This window comes from Onychostoma macrolepis, chromosome 02 (genome assembly GCF_012432095.1).
Source record: "Onychostoma macrolepis isolate SWU-2019 chromosome 02, ASM1243209v1, whole genome shotgun sequence".
Lineage (NCBI taxonomy): Eukaryota > Metazoa > Chordata > Actinopteri > Cypriniformes > Cyprinidae > Onychostoma > Onychostoma macrolepis.
The window spans coordinates 23,937,438-23,957,204 of record NC_081156.1 but is presented as its reverse complement, the minus strand read 5'-3'; the positions used below and the strand labels follow the sequence as shown (position 1 = coordinate 23,957,204).

At 36.8% G+C, this 19,767-nt stretch overlaps 2 protein-coding genes across 3 annotated transcripts; one reads left to right on the top strand and one right to left on the bottom strand.

The window, feature by feature from the left end:
• Positions 1 to 735: 735 nt before the first annotated feature.
• nadkb (NAD kinase b) lies at positions 736 to 12,195 on the top strand. 2 transcript variants are annotated; one of them, XM_058749320.1, is made up of 12 exons: positions 736 to 834; positions 3,809 to 4,069; positions 4,152 to 4,235; positions 5,005 to 5,134; positions 5,289 to 5,397; positions 5,527 to 5,612; positions 5,787 to 5,889; positions 5,997 to 6,151; positions 7,272 to 7,371; positions 10,204 to 10,361; positions 10,502 to 10,584; positions 10,808 to 12,195. In XM_058749320.1, exons 2-12 carry the CDS (start codon positions 3,819 to 3,821, stop codon positions 10,965 to 10,967), a joined length of 1,419 nt encoding a protein of 472 aa, XP_058605303.1. In that variant the 5' UTR covers positions 736 to 834; positions 3,809 to 3,818; the 3' UTR covers positions 10,968 to 12,195. The 2 variants fall into 2 exon arrangements, with proteins under 2 accessions (XP_058605303.1, XP_058605312.1); XM_058749329.1 differs by having other exon boundaries at positions 794 to 924.
• Positions 12,196 to 12,404: 209 nt separating this feature from the next.
• On the bottom strand, positions 12,405 to 19,767 carry sec62 (SEC62 homolog, preprotein translocation factor). The gene is made up of 8 exons (XM_058749340.1): positions 19,617 to 19,767; positions 17,090 to 17,198; positions 16,843 to 16,948; positions 16,223 to 16,430; positions 16,013 to 16,108; positions 15,115 to 15,175; positions 14,912 to 15,031; positions 12,405 to 14,815 (listed from the first exon to the last, which is right to left on the bottom strand). Exons 1-8 carry the CDS (start codon positions 19,650 to 19,652, stop codon positions 14,337 to 14,339), a joined length of 1,215 nt encoding a protein of 404 aa, XP_058605323.1. The 5' UTR covers positions 19,653 to 19,767; the 3' UTR covers positions 12,405 to 14,336.

Genomic DNA, 19,767 nt, shown 5'->3' with positions numbered 1-19,767 from the left:
ATAATATGTATATAATCGGTAGGCTATTTTAGAAAGGAAAATTTAAAAGATGAAAAAGATAAATTAGGGAGAATCAATGAATTATGAATAATTTATTGCTACTGTGTGAATAATATGTAATCATGTAATCCATAAAAAAGTAACTGTAGTCTGATTACCAGTATTTTAAAATGTAATTTACTCTAATTACAAGTACTTACGTAATCCAGATTACATGTAATCAGTCACTACCCAGCTCTGATTAGGCCCATCTATTTTTTTTTTTTAATGTAATCGTTACACACCTGCATAAATTCAATTCATCATGTGACAGAAAATTTAGATAAGAAAAATGAATGGTTATTTAATTTTTGTAATGTCTGTTTACTCAAGAAGCCTTGTTAGTGTGGTTCACAATAGACTTTTGCGAATCGCGATTATCAGTTGTGTAGCCTACTTAATATTATTAATTGATTTTAATATGAATTCGTGATTTATTCCTTGATTATTATTATTAGTAGTAGTAGTAGTATATTATTATTATTATTTCAATTCAGGATGTTCATTAAAGGGATTTTCAGAATGTGGAAGAGAGACTTTTATCGTGACTTCGAAGAGATCATGTAAATAATTTTATATATAAAGAGAGACCTGAATAAATGTATTAAAACCACACAAAAGGCAAAAAATAAGTAAGGAAAATATTACGAAGGCATAAAGAAAAATTTTTTATTTGCTTCTCAGAGATTCTGCGCAGCAGCACAAGTGTCACGAGCGCCCTCGTGATGTCATTGTGGACATCCCATAATATTATTGAGCATAAGCCGTAAACCTGGAAATACTGTTGCTGTCAAGGTAATGCGTTCAAGTGTATTAGATTTACCTTCAGTTGTGAAAGACTGTAAAGTCCAAAAGGGAAGTTGCGTGTTTTTTTCCTGTGATTTGGTAAGCGCTGGTGAAATTTGTTCAACGTTAGCTAAGTTAGCTCCGTGCAGCTAATTTAACGGAAGTTTTTGGTAGATGGAAATGTCTTCAGTGCAGTGTGTCGTGTCGTTTAATGTGTTCACGATTGCTGCTTCTTGTCACCTTGTTGTCACTCAAAAATCATTGTTAGTAGCGTGATAGTTTGCATTTGTAGTAGTATAAATAACTTTCAGACTAACACTATTAGCTGCCTTTGCTTATTGAATGTGCAGCACGTCCAGCGCTTTACTGGTTGTTCCAGTTTAGGTAGATCATTACAAAAAACAAATAAATAAATACATAGGCGTTTGACAAATAACTGGTCCATGGAATTGTTTTTATTAACGTTAAGGTTTTAGTCATTATTTTAGTAATTTAAGTTAGTGACTATATTTAGGGTATTTATTTTTATTTTCACCATTTTTAATCCATTTAAATCACCTAGTTTGTGTTGAATTGTTTTGCAAAATAGCAAATTCTTTTTAAATCTACTAATATTTAATGTAGCTCTTAGAATCTCACAATTCTGTAAGCAAGTTAAATAGAGTTTTGTATGTCTCAATGCAGAACATGCTAACATCTCTGAAGTATTTCATGTCAGCTATTATGTAAATGTAATAAGACATGGCACCAGCTGAATATGTTTAATTCTTCTGTTCACATTAGCTGTTGTTTTGTATTGCGTATCAAATATCTATTTTGATCAACAAGATCGTATATGGGTCAAAGACATTTAAAATAAATTTAAAATTGCGTCAAAATAAATTTGACAAAAGTGATTTTATATACATAGCACATTAAATGCAAGTAAACTGTCTACTTTAAGGTTTCAAATAATTTTTGGGAGAATAAATTGTCAAAATGTGGGTGGAAAAATTCCATTGTCATTCAGTGTAACACTTAGCCTGTAATATGTAAAAATTTAAACAACATACTTATTCTGACCTGTACGTATTAAATGTATAAAAGAATAAGTGAGCATACTACATTTTATTGCATTTTAAATGAGTAAAAAATCTTGCTGACAAATGGCCAAAATGGGATAGTGGCAGTTTAAAAATGTTAAAAATGGCAAAGTTACAAGTAGTATTGGGGGTAAAACTAATTGTGACCCTGAATGACAAAACCAGTCTTAAGTGTCAATTTTTCGAAATTGAGATTTATAAATAAGCTTTCCATTGATGTATGGTTTGTTAGAATCGGACAATATTTGGCCGAGATACAACTATTTGAAAATCTGGGGCCTGTACCATGAAGCCGGATTAGCTGGCTAGCCAGGTAAGTTTCAGTTTAGTTTGCACCAATCCTGGGTTTTAGGTACCATGAAAGTAGCTTGGCTTTTAGCTGCGTTCATTGCCATAGTAACTTACACTCCACAGCTAACCTGCTCTGGGGCAGGTTGTGTTCTGAGTTAGAGATCTCAAACTGAAATTGGACCAATCAGATGTGAGCTAACTGACACATGTCTGACACAAAAAAAGTCACTCTCCCAGTTTATCTTGCTCCAAATTAAAGGACACTAGTACAAAAAAAAAAAATGTTGGTCTGGCCTTAATGATAATTACATTATTTTATATTATTTATTTAATTATATGATTTATATTATTATTAATCCATTACACACAAGCTATTTTAGTTTAACAGTTATTATAAATAATTTATTTTAAATTAATTTTAATAGATACAGATTGTATATAATATAAATAAGTGGTAGAATCAATAGATAACACTTTAAAAATGGCTACATGTGACCTTACATGTTTGAGTCTCTATCGTTATATATTATCAACTATATAAACTAACTTTACAAGTTTCACTTGTGACTGCACTGATAGAGCAAGATAATTTCCTTTATTTGTCCTCTTTCATGGACAAGTAATTCAGTGGAAATGCGTTTAAATTCCTCATATTCTTTAATCTCTTAACCTTTAACAAAAGAGTTTTGTATCTCGCTGACTCTCTCGTGAGAAGTGAATCGCACTTGATCTGTGTTGTGATTGGCTGTTCGCCACTGATGTCACACATTCATGTGCACGTGCTCCATTAACTCAGGATCAAGCCTGAGTTGACAGAGAAAGTTGATGATCAGCTTCATGGTACCAACAAAGCCAGATTGGAGTGGTTTGCATTTGTCAAGTCAAAACTTATCCTATAACTCTGAATTTGTTCATCTGCCATCATGGTACAGGCCCCTGGAGTCTGAGGGTGCAAAAAAATTAAAATATTGAGAAAATCGCCTTTAAAGTTGTCCAAATGAAGTTCTTAGCAATGCATATTACTAATCAAAAATTAAGTTTTGATACATTTACGTTAAGAAATTTACAAAATATCTTCATGGAACATGGATCTTTACTTAATATCCTAATGATTTTTGGCATAAAAGATAAAACGATAATTTTCACCCATACAATGTATTGTTGGCTATTGCTACAAATATACCCCAGCGACTTAAGACGTTTTGTGGTCCAGGGTCACAATTATTGTTTAAATATGTCAGACACTGATTCTTGTGGTAAATATGCCTGACAAGATTGTTACACTGAATGACATTCTAGTGGCTGTTTTCTGTAAATCATGGTAAAAATGTATGATATGTATTTTTTGCGCAGAAAAATAAAAAACGATTTAATTGAACAACAACAACAGTTCAAAGCTTTATTATATGTATTGTCTTGATACTTGAAAACCCTTTTTCATCTTTGACCCATATACAGCAGGGCTGCCTGGAAATATAGAGACCATTGAACGATTAGCCAGGCACGTTGTCTGTGGCCCCATAATGAGGGGGCCCACTTAGGTCTTCTCAACACATTTAGATTGTTTGGTTATCTTATAATGTTGTGTAATTTTTTTTGTCCCCCATAAGAATTGACGGCATGGAAGACGAGCCGCCCTCCAGAAAGGCGGAGGAGGGTGGTTCATCTAAGCGTTCACAGAGGCAGCAGGAGCGGCAGGGGAAACTTCCAAGGAGACGCAAAGAAGTGAAGAGGTCTATTCGGAGGCCGGACTGTCCAGAACACCTGTCGGGAGGAAGCGTACATTGGTTGCCTGAGCAGCCCGGATCAGAAGCCTCTGCATCAGTAGAGGACACTGCTGAGGGTTGCCCAAAAAGATGGGATAGATGCAGGTACAAAACACACCTATTGATTTAGACCGGTTGAATCCTAAAAATAAAATTGTGCAGTGACTTAAGTGCCTGTTTTTTGCAGACGAGGGCACTTTTTACATGGACCATATCCTGCTACTCATTTTGGACCCAAAGCTTGCGTTCTTCCCAACCCAACCTCAGTCATGTAAGTAAGCAAAGTCAGGCTTACTTTTGGTAAGGGGCTAGCTCACATCCGTGTCTTGTTACTGTTTAAACTTTAAGTCAACCAAAGGATTGGACAAATATAGTGATAAGGCCGTGTGTACTGAGTTCTGATTGGTTAAGAGTGGTTTGTTGGATGAAGCTGGAGAGCAGCGCAGTCAGGCACTGCTGTGGCTGTCACAAGAGTGGTCCTGCTGGAACTTTCTAAAAAAGCCCCCCAGTACTATGCCTGTTTTACGCCCCTCAGGACAAACCACATGCAGAGGGTAAAGTGGGGTTTATGGTTTGATATCTGATGTTGTGCATAACATGTTGTTTAGATGGTATGAGTTATGTTAGTTATGCGTTTCTGTATATTTCAGATCAAGAAAGATTATTAGAGTGAGTCTCTAAAAATGACTTTTTGTGGATTTCATGCAACGATAAAATTTAGTGGAGTTATAGAAACCTAGCTGTTGGACTTTATTCTTTGGTACAATAAATAAGATGTGTATATAAATATTTACATTTTTGAAGTTAAAAAAAACCTGTGAATGTGTCAAATGACAGCTATATTAATTTATTAATACTGAAAACTATGAGAATGAGAAACCAAAAGCAGAAGTCCATATTACAGTGCTTTCCAACATTTGACCATGACTAAGTTGCGTAACTGAGTGTAGAAACAGGACAAAGTGCATGCCGTTTTGCTTTGCTCGGAGTGCAGTGCCGACACATATCATGTTTGCCTACTCTATCGACTTTCCCCACAGGCACATTCAGGATCCAGCCAGCCAGCGGCTTACCTGGAGCAAACCACCGCTCAATGTCCTGGTCATCAGAAAGATCCGAGATGAGACCCTTCTGGAGCCGTTCAAAGAGCTTTGCAGGTTCCTCGTGGAAGTAGGTTACACAGAAGCAGCATTAGTAGTTGATTTACAGGCTAGGAAGTTACAGGCGCTACTGTTACTCTTAAATTTTTTTTCGCTGTATCGTTTTTTGTTTTTTTTTCCCGATTTGGTTACACAAATACTTACACAATTATTTCCACCATCAGGAGAAACATCTGATGGTTTATGTGGAGAAAAAAGTTGTGGACGATGGCTCTCTCTTGAGGGATGACTCATTTTCAGCCATTCGTAATCAGCTGTGCACATTCAGGGAAGGTACTGAAACCTCCCTGTGTTATCGGCAGGTTCACCTGTAACATGATTTACATAACCCTGACGCACCATTAACCAATGAAGGATTGGGTGCATTAGGAAAATGAGTGATTTATCATTGTGTTCGCACAGGGTTTGATGACATCTCCGACTGCATCGATCTGATAATTTGTTTGGGTGGAGATGGGACTCTTCTGTATGCATCATCTCTTTTCCAGGTATTCTCTCTTCTCATCTTATCCCATTTGTTTGTGCACAAGAGTCTCCTACTTGGTCAGTCTCATCTGCTTTCCATTGGATGTTCTCTGCATTAAGAGAATTTGGATATGCAAAAGTGAGTTGTTTAGAGATTTATTTAAGAATGAAATGTGGTTTTGTCTAATTTGTTTAAGGGCAGTGTTCCCCCGGTCATGGCCTTCCATCTGGGCTCCTTAGGATTTCTCACACCATTCAAGTTTGAGTCTTTTAGAACAGAAGTGGATAAAGTGTTTGAAGGTAGAGTGATTGAGAGTTTTTTATTTTTCATCTTTGAAACTAGAAGAACTGTAGTTGTTGTGTTTTAGATGTTTGTTGTTTTATATATTTGTGTCTGGCTCCTGTAGGTAATGCTGCCATCATCCTGCGCAGTCGTCTGAAAGTTAAGGTGGTGAAAGGCATTTTCCAGAGGAACGAGCAGCTCCTCAGCACTCAGGAGAACGGAATATTGCCTCATAACCACATTAACAACGAGGCAGGCAAAATCACACTACAGTTACAGGTAACGCAGCACTCACGAAGTATTTGCTGAACACAAAACCAGTAACATTTGTATAATGGACAAATCAAAGTATCAAAATACCGGGCTTGAGACAAAGTCTGTCTTTGTTTGCCAACACGTTTTGGCACACAGGCCTAACAAATTCTAGGCAAGCACAAACACTGAAAAAAATTCAACTTGCAATCCACCAATAAGGATGTTGAACAGATCTGATGGTGTGGTGTCAACCAATCACATGACATTCTAAGGGTGAGCCCATAAAATAAGCTTATGGCCTCTTTTGTTTTATCAAACAAATGCTGTTCTTTTGAGCTTTCTGTTCATCCTGAATCCTGAAAAAAAAAAAAATTGAAAATGAAATCCTTACAATTAAAGTGAATTCGAATGATTTTCAAAGGAATGTGTGACATTGAAGACTGGAGTACTGGCTGCTGAATGAAAATTCAGCTTTTTCATAATAAGAATTAATTATGTTTTAAAATATATTAAATTAGAATCAAAATTTTAAATTGTAATAATAGTTTTCAATATTACTGTCTTTACTGATCAAATAAACACAGCCTTGGTTGAACATAAGAGACTTATTAAAACAATCTGTAAAAATCTTACCGACCCCAAACCTTTGAACTGTAGAGCACATGTACATACAGACATATACATGAATGTACATATTGTTTACAGTGAGTATATCATTTATTAGCTTAAAAAATGTACAAAAGTTATTTTAGAATTCAGCACTCATAAACATTACAGTAATAACAAAATTATGTTAGGATTGAGGAGGCATGAAGACTAATTTTAATAGATGCGAGATATTAAAATGTTGCACAAGACAAATGCCTGAATGTCTGCCAAGTAAGGACACTCTCAGAATATTGTTTTAGAGAAAAAATCCATCAACACTGTTGGAGACCTTTTCCATGGTAACAGACATAATTGGAGTTATTTGAAAATAACAACTGTGATGGGTCTGCATGTCCAGTTGTCATAGAAATAACATAATGTCATTGTCAGTCTGCATTTTTACATCTGAGATATTTTAGACCAGAGTGGCATGTGATAAATACAGAAACACCTCTGTTCGTTAGATGCTTTTATGTGCAATTGTGTGTGTATAAAGGTACTAAATGAGGTGGTGGTGGACAGAGGGCCTTCATCCTACCTGTCTAACGTCGACCTTTACTTGGATGGACGCCTCATCACATCTGTACAGGGAGACGGTGAGCACAAGCATACGCTTCAGCTTCAAACAGCACTGATAGATCCCTTTTTATCTTGTCACCATTGTGCAAGCCACTTAAAAGGGGTCTGGTTAAGGCTTTTTCAGAATGTAATTAGTACTTTTAATCAGCAAGGATGCTTTAAATTGATGAAAAGTGACTGTAAAAACATCTATAATGTTACAAAAGATTTCTATTTGACATGAAAGGCTGTTCTTTTTAACTTTCTATTCATCACAGAATCCTGACAATAAGTATGACCGTTTCCACAGAAATATTAAAGGGTTAGTTCACCCAAAAATGAAAATTCTGTCATTAATTACTCACCCTCATGTCGTTCCAAACCCGCAAGACTTTTGTTCATCTTCGGAACACAAATTAAGATATTTTTGAATAGATCCGAGAGCTCTGGCTCTGCATAGACAGCAACACAACTGAAATGTTCCCAGGCTCAGAAACGTGTAGTAAGCACATCGATAAAATCAGTGGTTCAACCGTAATTTTACGAAACTATTATGGAGAGTATCACGACGCACGCGCATTTCTTTTCTCTGCGCGTAAAAAAGGCTCAGTGCATGCGTGTTCTACGTCAGCAGGGATGGGTACCGAGAACCGGTATTTTTTTGGACCGGTACGTAATTGGGTCAATGCCGGACCACCGATAAGCTTCAGGACAAACGATACTGTTATCGATACTTAGGTTGTTTTATCTTTGTATACTTCAATGTTAATGACAAATTAGAAGCTGCTGCTTGTCATTTTCCTTCACTGAATGATGTGGCCAACGTTTGCTCGACGTGTGTGTGTGTGTGTGCGTGCGTGATATCCGTGCGCATGCGCTGTGTGTGTTTGCGGCAAGAGCGAAACCTTCGAAAGTGTGGGCTCACGTTACAAAACTAAGCGACACCATTGTCAGATGCAATATATACAGTAGTGTAATAGTGAACAAAGGAGGCAACACTAGTAATATAATGAAACATTTACTAACAAAACAGCATCTACCTCAAGCAATGCGCTGTATTTACTATGTCTCCCGGCTCAAACTCCAGCTCCAACTGCAACTCGCGAGACACATTGACATCAAATGTTAATTCAGCGGTAGAGTTACACTCACGAGACACTGCACTTATTCGCAATCACAAAAGTACATTATTTGCGTGCGCAAAGCCTTGCCGGTTAAACGTTTCATTCGCGCGCTGTTCTGACATGCACTTATTCAGAGTGAGTGCATTCATTAAAAGGCCGGTCAAACATCACCTGATTTTTTGGTTATCTTAGTTGACGTCTGATTGCGCTAATACTGTCAAAAGCACACAAGGTTTACATATAAAAACAGTTTTGTCTAAAGTGAAAGTAAACATTTGAAACGGATGCGCGCAGCTCTTAAAGGGACAGTACTGAACATGCTGCCGATTGTCATTAAAGGAATAGTTCACCCAAAAATGTAAATACTGTTATTATTTACTCACTGTCATGTTGTACCAAACCTGTATTAATTTCTTTCTTGTGCTGAACACACAAAAAAATATATTTTGAAGAATGTGGGTAACCAAACAGTTGCTGGTCCCCACCGACTTTGATAGTAGTAAAAAAAGAAAAAGGAAGTCACTGGGGACCAGCAACTTTTTGGTTTCCCACATTCTTCAAAATAACCTTTATGTTCAACAGAAGAAAGAAATGCATTCAGGTTTAAAACAACTAAATGATGACACAATTTTAATTTTTGGGTGAACTATTCCTTTAATGTTAATAAAATAAAACTCAGAGAAAAATAACTCACTGGTGACTGAAGAACTTTAATACAGTTGCTAAAATTCAGCAGTATTAAAATAACTTTTCACATCATATCTTTTTTTCACCAAATAGTATCGATAACAGTATCGATAAGTACCGGTATCGATAAGCAGTATTGGTATCAGTATCGATAAAATGTAAACGATACCCATGCCTAGCAGCATCACATGCATGCGTTGTTTACATGCAGAGGTACTCTTGATAATGGCGGAAGACGTGATTTGGAGGAGAAGAATTGTTGAATAAAGTCGTTACTTTTGTTTTCTTTGCACACAAAAAGTATTCTCGCAGCTTCATAAAATTACGGTTACTGATTACTGATGTCACATGGACTATTTTAATGACGTCCTATGTTTCTGGGTCTGGGAACAGAAAGCTCATAGATTTAATCAAAAATATCTTAATTTGTGTTCCGAAGATGAACAAAGGTCTTACGGGTTTGGAACGACATGAGGGTAATAAATGATAGAATTTTCCTTTTTTTTGGGGTGAACTATCCCTTCAAGCAGCACAATTGTTTTCAACATTGATGATGATAATAATACAAAATGTTTCTTGAGCATGAAATCAGCATATTGGAAGGATTTCTGATGGATCATGTAACAAGAGTAATGGCTGATAAAAATTCAGTTTACCATGACAGGAATAAATATATTTGTATTTATATATTACATTTATAATATAGATAGATATCAAATAGAAATCACTTAAAAATAATAATGTTTCGCAGTATTAACTGTATTTATTCTTTATCAAATAAATACAGCCTGTTTGAGCCTAGGAGACATCGAAAGCATTGAAACATCTTGTCGATAACAGACTTTTTAATGATAGCGTGGCTTTGATTTTTTTTTGCATGATACACAAGAAACATTTTAGATTCACTTCATTGTGTGCTTTTTTTTCTTTTTTTTTTTTTTTTTCTTTTCTTTTAGCTCAAGCAGATGCTTCAATACATTATGGTCTTTTCATTTGCTTTGACAAGAGAGTCCAGCTGCCATGAAAATAAATGCAAATATGTGGCTTGTTTCTATGCAGGTGTAATAGTTTCGACCCCCACGGGCAGCACAGCCTATGCTGCCGCAGCGGGAGCTTCCATGATCCACCCTAATGTTCCTGCCATCATGGTCACCCCCATCTGCCCTCACTCCCTCTCTTTTAGACCCATCGTGGTACCCGCAGGAGTGGAGCTCATGGTGAGAACAGGACTGAGGTTTTTCCGTTTCAGTGATAAAACTGCATCAGTTATTTGTTGAACTTAGGTTTATTTATTTATTTCCTTCAAATGAGAGCTTCAGAAGAACATTTGTTTGTGCTAACTGTATTTACCCTGCAGATAACACTGTCGCCTGATGCTCGCAACACAGCCTGGGTCTCGTTTGATGGCAGAAAGAGGCAGGAAATCCAGCATGGGGACAGGTGACACTTTTTACACAATCCCATAAGCAAACAGCTTTGACCTCTCCCATAATCCAGTGATACAACAATAGCTGTATTACAGTTATGGAAATGAGTGTCAACAGTATCAGTAGGGACCTCAACCTTTCGGTTCAAATTCAGTTTGCCCTTTTTTTTCCTCAAGCTGCACTCTCAACCGCACATGCCGTATATGTTAATCATGAGTTCTTTTTTCTGATTATAGCATAAAGATCACAACCTCTTGCTTTCCGGTCCCTTCCATCTGTTGTCATGATCTGGTTTACGACTGGTTTGACAGTCTGGCTCAGTGCCTCCACTGGAACGTCCGCAAGAAGCAGACACGTCTAACGGATGCTAGCGACTCTTCGGAAACGGAGAACTGAAACATCACCACAAAACACACAAATATTCTCACTGTCTGTTGAATTTACATTCCATCCTGACTTACTGAAAATGGGGTTAGAGGTCAAAATTCTTATTTTTACATTACATTGCACATTTCTATGTTCATAGATTTACAGATTTCATTATAGATCGCAATAAGTGCTCATGTGCTACCTGAGAAATAACACCTTTATTGTTAGAGGTTAGCCTGGATTACTTGCAATTTAACGGCAACAAAATGTTTGGTTAACATAAAATGTCATAGTGTGACTGCTAAACATTAAGCAGACAGTATTTCTAAGAGATTTGTTTTTGCAGCTGACCACTTCACAACATGCTAAATAACTGATCTGATTTATTATAGAATATTTTGTATGTTTAAATTAAAAATACCATTAAGAATTATTTAAAAATCCACTAACATTTAAATGTGTACTGTAGGTTATGTAGATTCATCCACTTCTAGGTAACAGAAATTACAAATCCTTCACCACATATTTGAACCTGAAATGCACATTATAGCAGCAAATGTGTTGCATAAAATGTTCATTTTGATTTTTTTTTTTTTCTCTGTAGCAGTTGGCTAAATTGACCACAAACTATCCTTGCCTACAAACAGACAAAGCTTGGTTTTCTATGTGGTTTGTCAGTAGATCCTCATTTGTAATAAACTGTATGGGGAAGTCATGCTTTTTCAGTTTAACATGTTCGCAATCAGTTTTGTGAGCTCTACTAGACACCATTGTACATTCAACTACTAAGATTGAATGTGGTTTATCAGTCTTTTTCCGGTAGCTCAAGCTGGTGTCTGATTTTCATTCAAAGTGATTAACCTGTGCAGGGCCTTTCTGAATATGAATCAAATAACTAATGTTTTGTCAGGTTTGATGGCTGTCAGTCAAACCCAAGTAGTTCTTGTCAAAGAACATTGTAGCCTCCCTCTGGCGGCACAGGATGTTGCATTTTCAAAACAATATTTCTAAAGCCATTATCTGTTTAGTTTAATATTTAATAGAATCTAAGCTGTGATGTTTTCATTTACAGATGCATTGTGTGTTTCGCATTTCTCATGAAATATTTATGGCGCTGCAAGGTCATATGTCATTGCATTAGAAATTAGTATTGCTGAATGTATGTAAGCTGTTTACGGTTTGATGTAAATAAGAGATCCTATGACGTGTTTGTCTCATTTGTAATATTTCAATAAAAGTTTCTTTTTATCTTGGATTTAGCTTTTGTTTTTATCATTTGAAATGTATCCTTATGTATTTTAGGGCTTTATAACCTGTTGTATTTACTAATGCAAAATAGTTTGAAGACCAATGGAAAAGAAATTGTATTATAAAAAAATAAAACCCAAATGAATAAATTGCTTGTGAAATATTTTATAAAAACTGAAAGCATCCATTTTATGATGTATTTCAACAAAATGCAAATTGCTTGTTCTACATTTTTATTGCAATGAAAGGATACAGATATAGTTTCTGACAGACACTTAAATTATTCTCCAGATATTGCAAAAAGACAGTCCTCAACACTGATCCAAATCCGGACAATTAGTTAGTTGAAGATGCTGACCACATAAAAAATAATAATGGGATTTCAGTTTGTTTTTATAAACGAAGTAACTACATTTTATGACAGACAGCCAATGGCAAATTCAATTTCCTGCCAATTAAAAAAAATCTGGCATATCAGCATCTTTATCTCTCAAAGACAATGGGACAGAAAACAAAGGTGAGTGAAGTTCCATTGAAGTTACACACATGGTGTCTTGCCCAGTCTACCCAGGTCTTCAAAGTCAATGACAAAGAATATTGAGGACATACATAGTATTTCTACAGGAACACTAAGTGTGACCAACAAGATCATCTACTTACAGACATGGTTAAAGATTCTTAGCATTTGAAGAAGAAAGAGAGATGTTCACTCGGGCACGAGGGGTTTCCCTTGCTCCTTGTGAACTTGAGATGACCATGAATTTTGAGGGTTTGTTTTATCAAGGGTTCTCAGTTTTTTAATATAGAAAAGCCACCTTTGCAGCCTCTTGTGTGCATTTGATAACCACTAGAGTCAAAGCATTGCAGATGAACAGATGTTTTCTGTTTTCTAACTCCAATACATTGTCCAAAAACAATCTTTCCATCATCAAAAACATTTGGTGGTTTTAGTATTTGTAGAAAGTGCAGTAAAATGAAAACCTGCGTGTCTGACATTATAAAATAGAGTACAGTTCATGCTGAACCTGAACTGCTGGCATGAACATATCTGGTAGATTTATAGAATCCATATATAAATGATACATTTGTATTTCATCTCTTAAATATCATCCTCAGTATGAGTCAAAGAAACAGCTAATGTAAAATAATACTCTAGCCAATAGTATGCAACCCTACGGAAGGATAGTATTGGACCTGGGCCCTATTAAAACGCGAACTAACTAACTAACTAGCAGGCTATTTTGGACCACAGCCCCTCGGGGGAAGTATGACCAGATGAGAAAACCAGAGGCTATGATGCATGGATGTGAGCTACGGCATGACATGCTGGAAGTTGGTCAGAATTTGAATGTATATGTAAAAAGCATCAATATCCCGCATCATTTGGCACAAATGTGGATGTAGTTTCCCCTTCTGAACGCAGTCGACCTCACGAGACTCAAATGGAGTTTGCTTTTAAATAACTGCCTACTACAATCAAGGATACTGTTCGGATTTATTAACTTCTCCGTTTCCGTTAACAAGGACTATTTCTCATCAGGGTCACAAAACGTGATTGCAGAAATGTATGAGGCAGACCGAGTCACAAGTCCACAACAATACAGCTCTCGTCTCAAACCAAGCAAGGATCTCCCAGATTTCCACACAGAAATGTCACAGGCCAAGTGCCATTAAGATCTATAATAGATAGTAACACTTATTAGGTATCTAAGACAAAATATATTGGTCTGTCCAAATCATCAAACTGTACAAAAGAAAAGAAAAGAAATGAAAAAACTTCCAGATTTGAATTTCCCTCACTAGATTGGACAGAGAACCTTCATATGTGGGTTAAAGTTCACCAATCCACTACTGACATGTTTATACAGCAAAATACTTGACATTAGATAAAGCAAAGATGAAAGAAAAACACAGGGGTCAGGGAGACTTGCGGTTCTTGCATCCATAGTGGGGGAAGCATTTCCTTTGCGATGTTTTCCATTGTCATCGTAGCCGTTTTCTGCTCTCGTTTAACCTTTAAGCCTGTCTGTTTTCACAGAGGAAGATCTCAGCCTGAACAGAAATGGGAAACATCTTCCGAACATGACAGAAGTACGTCAGCAGGTCCACATGGAGCATGGGAGTATGTGTGCGGCGTGAGGAAATTGTTTATGTCTGAACAGTCAAGGGCTTTGTCTCACTTTGCTCGTCCTCGTCGTCTTCCTCCTCTTCCTCTGTATGTTGCTCCAGCTCTTCTCTGGTGATCATTTCAAAGTCGTTGCCATTGCTGTGCTGCGATCCTTCATCCTCCCGTCTGTCACTGTCCGTGTCCGACTGACGTTCTGCGCCCGCTTCCTCGCTCGCCTCCATTTCTTTATTGTCGTCTTCATCCTCTTCCTCGTCGCCGTCTTTCTTCTCGCTGTCTGATTTGTCCTCGCTATCTGATTTCTGCGCTTTGCTTGAATCCTTGTTGTCGGATTTCTCACTGCTGGATTTCTTGGAGCTGGAGCGCGGACCCTTGTATTCGTGCGTGTAGAGGGGGCGGAAGGAGTCGATGAAGCCCACGTCGGCTGTCAAGTTCGGTAGGAACCAGAAGTGATGACGGCCGCCGGTCACTAGCCAGATGATCAGGAACAGGATGCAGCGAGCTGAACCAAAGGGGAAAAAGACAGACGATGCAGTGTCACTGGACTATAATGTGAAATATTGGTATAATACAAGATATAAAAGGCTAGAGCTCATACCGACGGCCAGGAGAAGTATGCTGGCGACAAAGCATCCTGCTGCCACGCTCAGGTAATACACACCAACTCTCATCTCAGCGGGCCACAGTGGGAACAGAGTGGCTGCGATGACGGCAATGACTGCAAACACACACACAGCTCTGAATCAGTACTGGAGCCAGAGAAACAACAGTCAGGCTAAACTGGAGAAAAATAAATCCCACCTAGAATCAAGCCCATGGCAAAGGTTTTAAAGTGGACTGGATCGTAAATCCAAAAATAAACCTGTAGGGAAGAAAAATATTATAACTTTTTAATTAGAACAAAAAGTACCTGTGAAGTACTTGTTACTTGTTTAATAATCACAACAACAATAGTTACAATACTCATAATTATATAAAAAAAATAATCTTATATTATAATATTCAGTGTTATAACCCTCAGTGTTTAAAAAGAATAATACTTATATAATGACATAAAATTACTATTATTATTAAATATAAAGGTAATTAAATAAAATTATTATTAGGTTACCAGTGTTGAAATTCTTAAATAAAGCTAAAAAGTTTACAAATAATTTCAGGTAATTGAAATAAAGTTGAAATTAAATAATATCCAAATACTAGATTAAAAAAATAAAATAAAAAAAATAAAAATTTACACAAAAATTAGAAATGTTGATGTGTCAACTAAAAAAAGTAAATGTTTAACTTGGAGCACTAAAATTACAAAAAAAATAAGTAAAAACATTAACATTTACAGAAGAACATACAACATAAACAAAATTTAAATGAAAACAAATATAAAAATAGAAGCTAATTCAAAATATTACTAAATATTATAATAGTACATAAATAATACCAAAATAACACTATGCTACCCCTGTGCAGTATTGTTTACAAAACCTTAATGTTAATCATACATTTTATTATTTGATTCCATTTACAACGTGAAAAAATACTATTACATAAAGTGTATGCGTATAAAGTTTACACTGTATGCAATATAAAGCAGACAATCAAACCCTTCACTGCAGTTACTTTTATGACAATTAATCATCAAATGAAAAGCTATGAAATTTACAAGCAACCGTGAGATATGGTTTTCTTAAGTCATCCTGACCTCATTGCCATCCATGAACAGTTGGTCCTCATGAGGTTCCAGCTTGAATTTCTTTTTCACATCCTTCTTCTTCTTTGGAGATCCTGGACTGTCATCCTAAACATACAGAAAGAAGAGTTAAAAATAAAAATATGCACATATGCAAAAAATACCTTTAGTGGAATAGAACGCATCTGTGTTTTCTCATCCTATCAGATGATCTAGTCATACATTTTTTTCCTTCTTTGTGTCTGTAGCCTCAGAGTCCTTCTTTTTCTCTTTGTCCTTTTTGCTTTTTTTCTCCTCTTCTTTGCCGCTATCACTTTTAGCCTTTTCTTTTTCTTTTTCTTTTTCTTTTTCCTTCTCTTTCTTTACATCTTTCTCTGGCTTCTTCTTCATCACTTTCAGGGCTCGGTGGAAAAACTGCTTCTTTAGGAGCCTGTGAATAGCAATACGATTCAAATTAGTGGTTGACTGACATACACTAGCATTCAAAAAATTGGCAGTTTACCTTTATTCAGCAAGGATGCACTGATTAATCAAAATACATTAATTATGTTACACAATATTTCAAATAAATGCTGTTTTTTGAACTTTCTATCCATCAAAAAAGCCTGAAAAGGACCATGTGACACTGAAGACTGAAGTAATGGCTCCTGAAAATTCAGTTTTGCTATCACAGGAATAAATTTCACTTTACAATATAGTAAAATAGAAACCAGTGATTTTAAATTGTAAAGTGTTTTTACTGCCTTGGTGACAATAAATGACTTTCTTCAAAAGCTTTGTAGTATCAAACACCACAGAAATTCCAAACAATTTCATGAAATGAGAGAAAAGACTAGGTTTACCTGTTGCAGTAGTCCACCACCGACTCTCTGGTTGTGAACAAAGCTTCCTCGCCCTTCTTTGCTTTGGCCCACTTTGAATCCAGCAGACAGTCGACTGCTTTGGAGGCTGATGAGCAGAAAACAAACATTTGGTTCAATGACAGCAAAGAAAGAACATTGAGAACACAACAAATAAATAAATGAAACCTTGATATAAACCCTATGCAGAGGAAGCAGAAGAAAGCAGGGCATAAATGAGCACACTGACCGACAAAGTAATCCACTCGATGTCCCATCATGTTGGTGGATTTGGCGGGGCAGTTAAAGCGCAGGTACTTGGCCACCGCCTTCTCCTCCTTGGTAGGTTCACTGACCTCCTGAAGAAGAGAGATCAAAGATCATGAAGTCATGATGATAAAACTTATCTGCTGATTATCCATCACAAATGTATATATGTAGATTCAGTGCAATATTGGTTATCAGACTATATTTGGACCTAGATATTAATAGCATAAACCAAGATTAAGAGATACAACAGAAACCAAGAGTCTGACAAAAAGCTGGTTTGTCCCTTTGGCTACCAGTGCTTAATTCCAATGAAAAATGACATTGGATAACAGCGGCGCAGGAATCCAGTGAACCCCTCGAACCCCTCTGAAAAGCTTTGAAATGAATCTCCCGCACTGGCAGCAGGACCCTCGTCGGTCATCTACTCAATGAATGTGAACTAATTAAAAGCCTCAGCTCACCACACACTGATGTGCTGTCATGCGTAATCTATACACTGAAATTACAGTCTCCATTCAGACTCACTGAGTCCTCGCTGTCCTCGTTTATTAAGCTAAAGATCATTACTTATAATACTGTGTGACCACACTATGCACAAAGAAAAAAACCCTCACAAATCCTGACAATAAGCCAGGCTATAGAGAGAGCATTTATTGAGTAATGAATGACTACCAGACATAACTCCACTCTTAAGCCTGAGGTCTTAGTATGAGAGTGTTTTTGAGCTCCACAAGCCATCAGTCATACTCTATTCGGTCAGAATGTCTCCTGCATGACTCAGAGAAACATATTCAGTAAAGACATAAACATGGTATTTGTCTGGGCCTGGTATTCCTCTGGATTTTGTGAAGGAAAGCAGCCAGATGTTTATTGATTATATTGTCTCAACTTGGCCTTGGTAAACAAGAACTTATCTTGTACTACACTAGGCCTTGTTATCTGTTATGGTTTGGTGGTCTTATAGTGACAGCTGTACTTCATTAGACAGGCTGCGGACTTCAGATAAACTGCTTGAAGAACTAGTTCAACAACAAAAACAAAAAAAATTGTCGTCATTTACTCAACCTCATGTTTTCCCAAACCTGTAAGACTTTTTTCTTCTAGAGCGGTCAAAATACTATGTTTTGAAAAATGTTATGGTTCCAAATGACTTACTTTGTTTGGACAAAAAAAATAAAAATAAAAGCAAGAATAAATGATAACGGACTTTAAAATTTGAACTAGCCTATTTGATTAACACTTGGTCTAACTGGCACCTTTACAGAGAAGAACAATCACTTTATTTGATTTAGTTCAGAAAACTTTTAAGTCCAAAGGTTTGTTTTAGGTTTCCTAATGATTGTTAACAAGCACAAATAATGCAGGACTTCTAATCTATTACAAAAGGTGGGAAATGTCCTTTCAATTTACTTGAAAAAGTGACCATCAATGACAGTGGATTTCAACCTGTTGCATAAGAGCAAAACCTAACAAACACGGAAGGATCACGAAGAATGACTCTCTTATCAAGACAACAGGTCATTACTCAAAACTCCACTGTTTTTACATAACATCAGGGGAACACACTGTAACTGTGACCCAAAACCTAATAAGCAGCCAAGCCAGACAACGTTTTTTGTGGATTATAGCCTACAATGTCCAAAAATACTGTCTAGGTAGTGCACTAGTGGCAGATGCACTAATGTAGCACTTGCATTTGATTGACATAGTTAGGATGCTACACATGCTTTAATAATGGAGAACGGCTTTAAATGGAAAACCTTTTAGCATTTCCTCACTTGTTTGAATCCTGTAGCCTGTGTGTGTTTTCTAATGGAAAATTAGATATAAGATGTTATGGACTAACAGTCACGGATCACTTTTAATGCAACCTTTTTCATACAGGTAAAATAAATGGTGATCAATGCATTCTGCCTACCAAGACTTGTATATTTAACGCAAAGAGAAAGTCAAATGAGACTAAGAAAAAAAAAAAAAAACATGAAATTGAGAAAAATTATGAATTTTTATTTGTGGGTGAAATGCCCTTTTATTCAACCTGCGAATAGGTGCAAATTTGGCGATGAGAAGTGCTGCATTATGGGCGTTTATTTGGTCAAATTCGTGAAGCATATGAGACAGCAGCTGGTGAAAGAGAGCAGCCTGCAAACCGAACAGTGTGTGCCGAGCTAAGATGGCCAACTCCATCAGCTGTGCCACCAGACACATACTCCTCCTCACAGGGGAGAGACAGCAAAATCAGGTCATGCTCAGATCAAATCCATCGAGCAGTTGTATAAATGATTAGATGCCTGCTACAGAGATACGATGCATTACCCAAGGGAAGCGCAAAAATTGCGCCAGCACTGACAAATAATCCACCTCCCATATGAGAGCATTGCAAAAATAACGGATCGAAGTACCATTGTATTTTGGGTCAAACAAAACACTATCTCGAGATATGACTCGATGCCAAAGAGCGATCTAAGATTGGACGTCTAATAGCAAGAGTGACCTGAATTCTGTACCTGAATTCGCTTCTTGTGTCTCCTGCGCTCCGCCATGATTTCTAACTTCTGGGTTCCCTTGACGTGGTCACGAACAGAGTGGGGAGGGAAGTCTCGCGATATTTCGAGTAGCCCGTGATCAGTCACTTCTTCGCTTGGTAAATTAAAATCA

Coding starts and splice junctions, on each gene's coding strand:
- nadkb (XM_058749320.1), top strand. CDS start 3,819: ATGGAAGACGAGCCGCCCTCCAGAAAGGCGGAGGAGGGTGGTTCATCT. Junction 4,236..5,004: donor CCCAACCCAACCTCAGTCAT/GTAAGTAAGCAA, acceptor CTTTCCCCACAG/GCACATTCAGGATCCAGCCA. Junction 7,372..10,203: donor CACATCTGTACAGGGAGACG/GTGAGCACAAGC, acceptor GTTTCTATGCAG/GTGTAATAGTTTCGACCCCC.
- sec62 (XM_058749340.1), bottom strand. CDS start 19,652: ATGGCGGAGCGCAGGAGACACAAGAAGCGAATTCAG. Junction 16,431..16,842: donor GTGGTGGACTACTGCAACAG/GTAAACCTAGTC, acceptor TGCTATTCACAG/GCTCCTAAAGAAGCAGTTTT. Junction 14,816..14,911: donor CATACTTCTCCTGGCCGTCG/GTATGAGCTCTA, acceptor CCTTTGGTTCAG/CTCGCTGCATCCTGTTCCTG.